At 43.1% G+C, this 10,526-nt stretch overlaps 1 protein-coding gene across 1 annotated transcript in view; it reads right to left on the bottom strand.

Annotated features, from left to right (window-relative positions):
• Nucleotides 1–4,462: 4,462 nt before the first annotated feature.
• LOC138024614 (SNARE-associated protein Snapin-like) overlaps nt 4,463–10,526 on the bottom strand; it is an 8,827-nt gene continuing 2,763 nt past the window's right edge. The window contains exons 3-4 of the mRNA XM_068871839.1: nt 6,531–6,649; nt 4,463–5,712 (exon numbers count right to left, since the gene is read on the bottom strand). Coding sequence (XP_068727940.1) covers nt 5,632–5,712; nt 6,531–6,649 — 200 coding nt within the window. The 3' untranslated portion in view covers nt 4,463–5,631. The remainder of the gene's footprint in view (nt 5,713–6,530; nt 6,650–10,526) is intronic.

Genomic DNA, 10,526 nt, shown 5'->3' with positions numbered 1-10,526 from the left:
AAAACTTGCCCAAATTGTATCGGTAGGTGCTGGAATTCGTCCACAGAAAGGCCAGAGAGACAACTTCACTCGTTCAACCGCCATGTTTACAACAGAGCATTTTAGGCGTCCGTCCCAGTCTGCATGAAACCATCTCTCAACTCTGTTTTCTTTCAAAGGCTTGCCTCTACCCTTATTCCAGCTTAATGATGCCAGCCTCGGGGCTTGTGTTGACGAAGATGACCCGAAAGATTACTTATAAAATGATGAACCTACCGGATTTGAGCCATCTCGGACACTCTTCTAACATGAACCGTTGACATCTGTCACGTGATGCCCAAAACTGAGCCCACATTGACCCAAAACCGCAGATGTTTCAATGGGAACTTCTTATACAGCGTAACCAAGTGCCTCAGATCAGACCGTTTTACGGTAAAAGATTTCAAAGAAAAATTGAAAGTAATTCGGACCTAAAGGGTTAACGAATGGCTATTTGACACGCCGTTAAAAGAGAGAGGAAAACTGGAATTTTTTTTCTCGTTTATAATGAGGGTTGAGGTTAGGGATGTGGGGCACGGATCGCTCCAAAGTGTACAGAATGCAGCCGCAAGGGTTATAGCATGTTTACGAAAATATGATCATGTTCGCTCCACTTTAAGGGAGTTGCGCTGGCTGCCTCTTGGACAGAGAATAGTTTTTAAGATAAATCTAATTAAGATAATGAAGAATGTAGCTCCAAGATAATCAAGTGATAGTCTTCAGCTGCATGAACCAGCAAGATGTTTGCGCTCCTCTTCCGATAAGTGGTGCCTCTGTGCTACTCAGTATAATTCGCTTACACTGCGACATAAGCATAAGCATAACGAAGTTCACACATGTTGCATAAGCATAAGAGAAGTGACATGCGCAAGCGCAGGTAGCTTCAGAAAAAACTCGCTGGAGAATGGGACGACCAACGTTTCCAAAAAATGAAATTCTCCTCCTACTACCACAGGTGCCCCAAGCTCAGTGTGAGAATGGACGACAAAAATATACGGATTTGTATGGGAATCCCGATAAAAAGATTAAGAAGATAATTATATGGAAAAAAATCTCAATTAAAAAGCCTAACCTTATTGCCATTATGGATAGCTTCCTTCCTGTGTGGTTATTTTCCAGATCCAACGCGATTTGAGCCATTCCTCAATCGGCGGGTCTAAAACACAGGTCACATTCCACAGGTCACTCGTTGCAGGTCATTGTTTTACCTTTTTGAAACTAACCCAAAACCCTCAATTTGACTAACCCTAGGCCTAAAAACCAACCTTAGGCCTAGGGTTAGCCAAATTGAGGGTTTTGGTTACTTTCCAAAACATAAAACAATGAACTGCAACGAGTGACCTGTGGAATGTGACCTGCGTTTTAGACCCGCCGTTTCTCAATTTCTGGGTTGTCAAGGGTTATAATAAAATCCCAAGGCCGGAGACTAAATTCTCAGGTGCCACCAATTTGAGTCAAATATTCCTGAATAAAATGTTCCCATGGTCACAATTCCACATCAGAATCAATTGACAAAGATTGAACTTGCATCTCGACCCATCATCAACGCAATAGCAGTCCTGCGAGCAACGTCAGGCAGTGAATATCGCAACAAAACACCTTTCGAAGGAGATGCTTTATCACCAAAGTGGCCACGGCTTCGACCGTTAATAACAAAGTGAGCCGCATCGGGGTAGAAGACCGTAGTTTGTCAACCGCAAATCTGTCAATCTTTCCTGAGATGCTAGACCATATATATGAGCAGTCAAACAGCTTACTGAATATCAAAGCATTAATAATTATTGAAAGCAGGTCGCGATTAAATGCATGCTTGACGCGGCTGATCCGACCAAGGCTCGACATACAGGATGAAACATTTTGTTAATATGAATATCAAAAGACAGATTTGGATCCAGTGTAACACTGAGGTCCTTAGCGAATAATGCTGGAGTAAGTTCTTTCCTCATTAGAGGTATTTTAAAAACGGGAAATTTTGCAGTCAGTTGTCTACTTCCGAACACCATAAGCTTCGTTTTCTCCGAATTTAACAGAAGAAAATTAATTAAACACCAATTGCGTATAAGGAGAAGGTCGTTGTTGAGGTCATGTACTCCACTGGCACAATCTCGGAGGTTGAAGGAAATTTGAAATTTGGTATCATCTTCATAACATTAAATTTGAACAATTTCTCGGAACACATGGTAGGTACACACTAAAAGGAAGAGGCATAAGGATGCTACCTTGTGGGACACCACTTGTTAACGGCAGGGGTTGAATGCATGCGCACAACCTGACACCTGTGGCTTAAATAGCTGTTAAACCACTCAACAGAAGGCTCCGAGATCCCAACATCTCCCAGTTTCATAAGAGGAATATTATTATTGATACTGTCAAAATCTTTTTTAATATCCAACAAAACCATTGCGGTAAGCTCGTTTTTATCCATGCTAGCTGTTTCTGTGGAGTGCCATTTATTATTTCTCTTTTGCTTTGTTGAAAGTCGATTATTTGCCACTAGCTATGTCATCAGCTGATTTAGAGCCCCTCTCTCGCAGACCTTAGACAATATAGGTAGGTAATAAAGAAATCGGTCTGTTGTTGGGCACCTCGTGGTCACCTTCCTTTGGGATAGGGCATTACCTCGGTTTTCTTCCAGCAAAGCAAAGCAAAGCAAAGCAAAGCAAAGCAAAGCAAAGCAAAGCAAGAGGCGAGGCGAGGCGAGGCGAGGCGAGGCGAGGCGAGGCGAGGCGAGGCGAGGCGAGGCGAGGCGAGGCGAGGCGAGGCGAGGCGAGGCGAGGCGAGGCGAGGCAAGGCAAGGCAAGGCAAGGCAAACGTCGATAACTCCGATAAAAGTCATTCAACTGACAAACCTGAGGTCGACGGTGCGCTCATTTTACTCCATCAGTGCTCCGTTTTACGGGTATTTAAAGCTACTTAGCTACACGGAAAGGAAAGAAGTCGAAACAAGGATGCGAAATCCGGGAATCGAACTCAGGACTTCTTGCACCAAGGCCGCCCACTAACCAACTGTGCCATCCTTGCTCCTTAGCAAGTATTTGTTATACCCATTCTCATCAACCTCACGGATCACCTGACCATCCGGCGACACAATTCCTTCACAACGAACCTTTACCCCCAGCTTCGACACCAACGGCACAGTTGTCCAACTCAAAACTACATACCTGTGTCCCGAACATCATCGATCGAACTCTCCCGTTCCTCTTCACACTTTCCATACAGCTTCAAATCATCCCTTTTCAACAACGTGGCGAGAGAGATCATCATGAGAACAAGCAACAGCAGAGACAAGGAGTCCCCCTGGAATAATCCACGTTCGATCCCCACTTCACCCAACACTTTCCCATTTGATGTCAATACAGTTATCCAATCGCTCATACTAGAACAACAAACCCTTCACGTTGTCAGCCACCTTCACCGTTCCCAAGATTTCAACAATCCACGAATGTGGCACCATATCATACGCCTTCCCATAATCTCTATACCCCATCTGCAAACACCTTTTCTTCACCCGAGCCTCCCTTAACACTGCCTTGTCTATCAACAGCTGACCGCGACCTCTTCTTGCATCCCTTCTGCTCATCCAGAAACAACCCATTACCCTGCAAATGTCCATACAGCTTTTCCGCCAAGATCTCAGGGAGTACCTAGTACCTTCCACATCAACGTCAAATATGCAATTGATCGTATCCTCATATTTTCAAATCCAATGACGATACAAACTCAGATCCAGTCGTACTGATATTCAACAAGGCTGCTGAACGAAATGCTATCGCAGTCACACGCCTGATGGCGAGTGGTCTTTTGACAACAGTCACAGAGGAGTCCTGGATACTAGAACGAGTCGGTATATAATCCATGATAACTTCCCATATAGTCTCCCTATGTACACAAGAATGCAGTGAATGAACGGAAGCCATTCCCAGAACCCTTCTGTTTAAAAACCTTGGTGGAACCCCAGGGGGGAACAGTGATTTTATTGAAATGACAAATTCACACTCGGAACTGCATATTTTACTGTAAAGAAGGCTGCAGTTGCAACCGAAAATTCAGTTTAAGACTATTCTTTATCCATGTAATTATAGAGAGACTTTCGTATGACCTTGAAAAAGTGTTCCCTATTTGTTTAACGGACCAATGTTTGGCACGATTAAAACAAAGCTTCTCCTTATTCCCGCCAACGAAACTCCTAATATGGGCAGTAAACAGTTCGATTGCCCAATCATATTACTGCACTTTAAATGACGTCAAAGCGAAACTTTCCAGAAAGTTCCATGGAGAGATGACGTTGTTTGCATCTGTGTTCGCTAAGCCAATGAAAATTCGCGCTCGTTTGTTTTTGTTCGATAAGCCAATTAAATGCTTTGCATTTTTGTTTACGTTTAGTTTTCAAGGTCATATGAAAGTCGCTCTAACCAAATTTTTAAAATCAGACCAGGTACAACTCTTTTTTTTAACACATTATATATTAACATATACATACCCTTATAGTCCGGATACGTGTTACATGTCGACGTGAAAATTTTTGAATCCGCAGAACGGATTAAGAAATGTCTGGATTCCTGTGTACAGGGCCTTAATCGCTCTTTCTCTATCTTTGCTTCAAGACCGATTGCACAAGGCCGATGATGGTATACTTCAACCCATAATGCGCACAGAGAATAAGACTGTTGAATCACGAAAGAACGATGATACTTCAAATTTCTTTTTGGAAGTGACGTTTTCGTTGGTTAAACTCTATGATAAAATGTCTGTCTGCCATCACTTTTAGTTGACAGTCAAGTCATTCCTAAAATTCACTAATTCATGCTGGTTAAGTGGGACAATTTGAAACACTTTACATGGGCCTTAAATTCGCGCAGCAGCCATGTACCCCGAGCCTCGAGTTGAAATGTTTGGGAACGAGTTTCGGTGCACAAAGACAAAAGTTTTCAATCCCTCGGGGCGCAATTCATGGTTTAATTCCTCTGACAATTTTGCTCCATGCTTCTAAAGCCCCTAGAAGTTGGCACATTTGGCCCTCAATTCCTCCACTTTTTAGTCCCTAAGCTTAATTCAACAACGTGTAGACATTCCCCTCCTAATATATTCCAAGACATCAGGGGCACCCAACGAGAATATAAACGGTAGCTATAGGCATATTTTTATCCCCTAAAAATTTTTCATCTGTTCGGGTTCCCTAGCTGAAAGTCTAGTGATCCGAAAATCATAGGAATCAAAACTGACCTTTTCGAAAATTTCAGCCAGAAAAAAGGCTCTCTTCTAGGTGACCATTTTAGGATAAAAAGCCGTTTAAAATGGGCAATTATACCATGTTTTAGATGTTCAAAAATCCTAGGACAGGTAGGCAAGCAAGGAATTTTGCAACAAATGTTTCGAAAATTCTAGATCTCAACAGATATTTCCCGAAAATTGACGTTGGGTGCCCCTGACACATCAGAGTGAATGGTGACTTTTTAGAAATACGCCAAGGAAATTCGTATAGAAAATATCGGTATTTGAGATGTTTACATGACTGTATCAATTCTATCCATTTCATCAGATATTGGATATACAGTTCATATAAATCTGTCTAAAGTAGCCCGACTCTCAAGTGTTCACTTTCCCATCATATCGCTAAAATTCTGAAGGTTCCAATAAAGCTTTCTTTTTCGCTGTTTCTTTTGTGACACTTTGATGCAATCTTCCAAGCCTTTCCTATAAATGAATAGACAGTTTTGATTGGCTTATATTCATGGTCAGCATATTCTGAAGAACCAACAACTTGAGACAAAAAAAAATGATTGAAGCACAAACCACACTGCATGTACATCATGTTGGTGTACTTTATGGTAATGTTGCAACAGAAAATAAGTGAAGCTATGATCCTCACAGTTATGAACGCAATTTTTGCAATTACGTAGAGAAGCCTGAAAAATTCAGGACTTCAACAGGATTTGAACCCGTGACCTCGTGATACCGGTGCGATTCTCTAACCAACTGAGCTATGAAGCCCCTGAAGCCCTGAAGCCCTGAAGCCACCGGTATCGTGAGGTCATGGGTTCAAATCCCATTGAAGTCCTGAATTTTTCAGGCTCCTCTACGCAATTGCAAAAATTGCGTTCATAACTGCAAGGATCATAGCTTCACTTGATTTCATATCTGCAGTTCACATACGTGTATGATCCATTTCATATATCATTTCATCATTGAACAGAAATAATGTCTGATTCTGGCCCAAACTGTGCTAAAATCATGTGAACTGTCCTCAGCAGTACAGTGCAGACAACACCAGAAACTAAGCCGATTTTTGTTACTTGTTACAGTCTGGAATACAATGTTGCATTTGTAAAGAGTCTTTGTTTCTCTTCCGCATTGAGTTCATTTTAACAACCGCTTAAAAAGTGTCATTTAAAACCTCTAATGCCAATTCAACACCAATTCTCCACCCAAAATATGATAAAACGTTTACATTATAACTGGCAATGTTTGTAACTTTTGGAGATACCAGTACCCAATGTATTTGAATTTCATACCTGAGCATTCTGCAATATGTTATTTACAAGCATTACTCGTCTTCTTGAATTCATCAGCTTCTTGACATATGGCTCCAGGTCAACTGGAAGTTCTTGAAGCTCAGATAACTTATGAAGATCTACAGATATTTTAAATAATCAGTGAGCTATAATTTTGGATAAAAGCCAGAAGTCTTTAAATAGTTAAGACAAGGTAACATCAAAGAACAACCAAGCTACATGTATCAGCATGTCAGAAGTTTCCATGGGATCCTTTTTCTATTTACATGTACTTTCTTCAGAATGTCAGGATTAAAAAATAGGCACGCAATGCGTATGTGTGGTAGTGCAGTAACAACACAGTGCGGTATCGTGTCCCCTTACAACTTCTTTTTCACCACGACTTTGAGTGTGAACTCTGAGGGGAGTCTGAGCCTCTGACAGCTTTGTAAGACAGAAGATCCCTCAAGTTAAGCCCTGTTGGGCGGGCCAAACTATAGGAGTTGCCGTCAGAAACATAGGACCGAAAATTCTATTTTAACGCTCAAAAATGCAAACCAAGCAAGGTACAAATTGTTGTTAGCCTGCCTTATGCAAAATTAATGCTTTGGTGCGCAATAAAAGACAATACTCACAACTTGGGCGTAAACGAGGGGCAGGGAATGTACTGGCAAGGCGCGGATAAAACCTACCGCCGGTATGGACCACCGGATGAGGGGCCTCGGCAACTAGCAGAGGGGGTGCCTCATGCCTGTATTGCAAGGCGGGCATAGTTGCTGGCATAATGTCCTGGGGCTAAGTTAACCCAGTCCAGCAGAGTAACAATATGCCCCCTCCCTAACGGGGCTTCAGCACAGGGCTGAAGGGGTGCCGCAGGCAGCAATTCCCCGCCCATATTTTATTAAGGAGAACTATTGAATAGGTTACAGAAGCTCATAAGGAAAAAATAAAATAAAATACGAGAGAACCAGAAAGCAAACAGGGCGGGAGGGAGGGATTTAATTGCTCAACGGAAAAAACAGAACTAGTTGAGCTTTGGAAATGTCAAACTGAGAAGGCTCGCATGGCGGGATGAATGAAATAGCCAAATAAGGTAGTCACGTGATGGGAAGTCACGCTCTCCTCCCAGGCGCTGCCCAGTATTTGCTTACCAGCATTAACATCTATTTTATTGTAAAATATCATTTAATGCTTTGGTGCGCAATAAAAGACAATACTCACAACTTGGGCGTAAACGAGGGGCAGGGAATGTACTGGCAAGGCGCGGATAAAACCCACCGCCGGTATGGACCACCGGATGAGGGGCCTCGGCAACTAGCCGAGGGGGTGCCTCATGCCTGTATTGCAAGGCGGGCATAGTTGCTGGCATAATGTCCTGGGGCTAAGTTAACCCAGTCCAGCAGAGTAACAATATGCCCCCTCCCTAACGGGGCTTCAGCACAGGGCTGAAGGGGTGCCGCAGGCAGCAATTCCCCGCCCAAAACGCCGAGATAAACGAGGAGTGCCCTGTGCGAAGCCCATTTAGTGGTTTTGTTCCCAATTTGACAGGGAGAAAAAATGACCCCATCTCCACGGAGTTGCAATAGCGAAAAGCAAACATTGCCTGCCCCAAAGGTGAAAGTAGAGAACCGACGAGTGGAGATAGGGGTCGAAAGTACGACATGAGCATAAAAAAAAAAAATAAATAAATAAATAAATTTAAAAAAATAAAAATAAAAAATAAAAATAAAAATAAAAATTAAAAAAAAACCAAAGCCAATGGGCATCGCATAGAGACTGGAGGGGATAGAACCCTCACACAAAACAATTAACTGGAGGGGATAGGACCCTCACACTAGACATTTGAATGGAGGGGATAGGACCCTCGCACAAAAAATTTGACTGGAAGGGATAGGACCCTCGCACTAAACATTTGACTGGAGGGGATAGGACCCTCGCAAAAAACATTCGACTGGAGGGGATAGGACCCTCGCACAAAACATTAGACTGGAGGGGATAGGACCCTCACACAAAACATTCAGCTGGAGGGGATAGGACCCTCGCACAACACATTTGGCTGGAGGGGATAGGACCCTCGTGCAAAACATTTCCGTCAAAATAGTCATTTCCAATAGTACTACATGAACTTGAGAGGGCAGAAAGCCCAAGGAAAGAGAATGTCACAGAAAGCCCTCAAGTGCCGAATGGGCCTTTTTCCTTTTTTGTTTTAAAGGAGAAACATGGCATTAAGCTTAGGATAGTGCTTTCACCCATGTGATGGCTGGCATGTGGCTGAAAAGGGGATGAAAGGCAATCGTATCGAGGAAAAATGAGGGTGGGGGAAGCAAACGCACACAGCAGGCTTCCAGGGGGATGCCAACATGATTGCTGTACCCATAGGTGAAAACACTATAGGTTCAGGACGATACAGGAAAATATGAATTAAGTTATCCAAGGAACTGTCATAGATCATTACTGATTGTTAGAAAAATCCAAGTTTCAATGAGATACTCAAGTGCTTTCAAGGATTCCAGGGGGTTGTTAGCAGGAGGAGCAAGAGGCCAATGACTGAGGAACCTGACATTGTTTCCTTTGGAGTCCTGATGTAAGCTTGGTATGTGTTAGGATTCCAGCGACCCAAAATTTGAAGAGCCAGTTGAAAATGCCAGTGATTCTGCCGGTTGTAGCAGCACCAATACTAAAGCTGTGAGAGGCAGAGGAGGAGCTGTCATTGTCACAGAGGTTTAAGAGAGACCATAAGTTGTTGGTGTGTGAAGTCTGGGTGAGATATGGTCCACAGGAGAAGCTTAAGAGTAGCTGGCCAGGGTCTCGAGTTGCAGTTTTGAGCATATAATCTTGCAGATCACACGATGCATAAAGGTCTGAGTTTGACCTTGCAAAACTGAGCCTGGCTGTCTCCCAGAAAGGGTCAGTTTTGGACTTTTAAATTGCAGTGTCAAATGAAGTAGGGTGAAGGATGTTGGGATGGAAAGAAATGTCTGTTCTAGCAAGGTGTGACTAAGGGTCGAAATTGCCATTGCAGGCAAATTCGCTGCTTCTTAAGAAGCCAAAAAATGAAAGGGTAAATGCAGCCCATAACATAAAGGAGTCAACATTTGGTAGACTTAAAAGGTTGTAACTTAGTATACTTAGATGTTATGGAGAACTGATGAGGTGATCAGGTGGCAAGCCTTCTTGCATTCCCATGGGAGAGCTTGATCCCCCTCAAACTTTTGTGAAGGACTGGCATAGCCAGAATGTCCAGGAGACAGCCAGACTCAATGTGAAGGTTGTCAAGTGCTGCCAGGTAAACATAAACGTGCCGTAGGAGCCTATATTGCACAGATGAGTAACAAAGGGGATCAGGGTGAACTTGTGAGCAGGTCGAACAGGGAGGGGGATATGGAAAGCTGATTAAAAATGAAGGGGCACTCCGTAGGCCAATGGGGAGGGCTGTGTAGAGGTAGTGGTGGTTTTTCCGGGCCATTCCCTGCAGCTCCCTCAGGGGTGAATGGGGATTATTCTGGAGGCAGGTTACGGGGTCTGAAATTGCGCACTGGCGACCAGAATTTCACAACTGGTCACCATTGTTAAGGTCAGATCTGTTTGCCAAGAGGTGTCTTACTTTTTATCCTGAGACTGTTTTGAAATAGAAATGAAGGAGTTTTTCCGTTAACAACCTCCATAACCTCACAAGCCGTTGTTTCTCATAAAATATGTATTGCAGGGGGAAAAAAACGACTCAGTAAAGAGATTCAAGGACTGGTGTGAGGAATGTACCACTATGGCGGATTGTGTTCGACAGGGTGTGACTAGTGTTTCCGTAGCTGAAATTTTCGACAAACTAGGGGGCAGATAGATTTTATTATTACATGTACATTCGAGGTCGGATACCTTTTCTCTCCAAAATGTGCTCTTTTGAAAGTGAAAAGATAATGCTTGACACATGCACAAGACCATGCAGTCGTTGCTTTCTGGTATCCATAAAACAGGTCAAAATGTACAAGTTAATTTGGACCCTGGGTTAGATGTCTGTGT

This window comes from Montipora capricornis, chromosome 2, assembly GCF_036669925.1.
Source record: "Montipora capricornis isolate CH-2021 chromosome 2, ASM3666992v2, whole genome shotgun sequence".
NCBI classification, from domain to species: Eukaryota; Metazoa; Cnidaria; class Anthozoa; order Scleractinia; family Acroporidae; genus Montipora; species Montipora capricornis.
The sequence above is the reverse complement of the archived record's forward strand: the minus strand, read 5'-3'. Positions and strand labels throughout refer to the sequence as shown.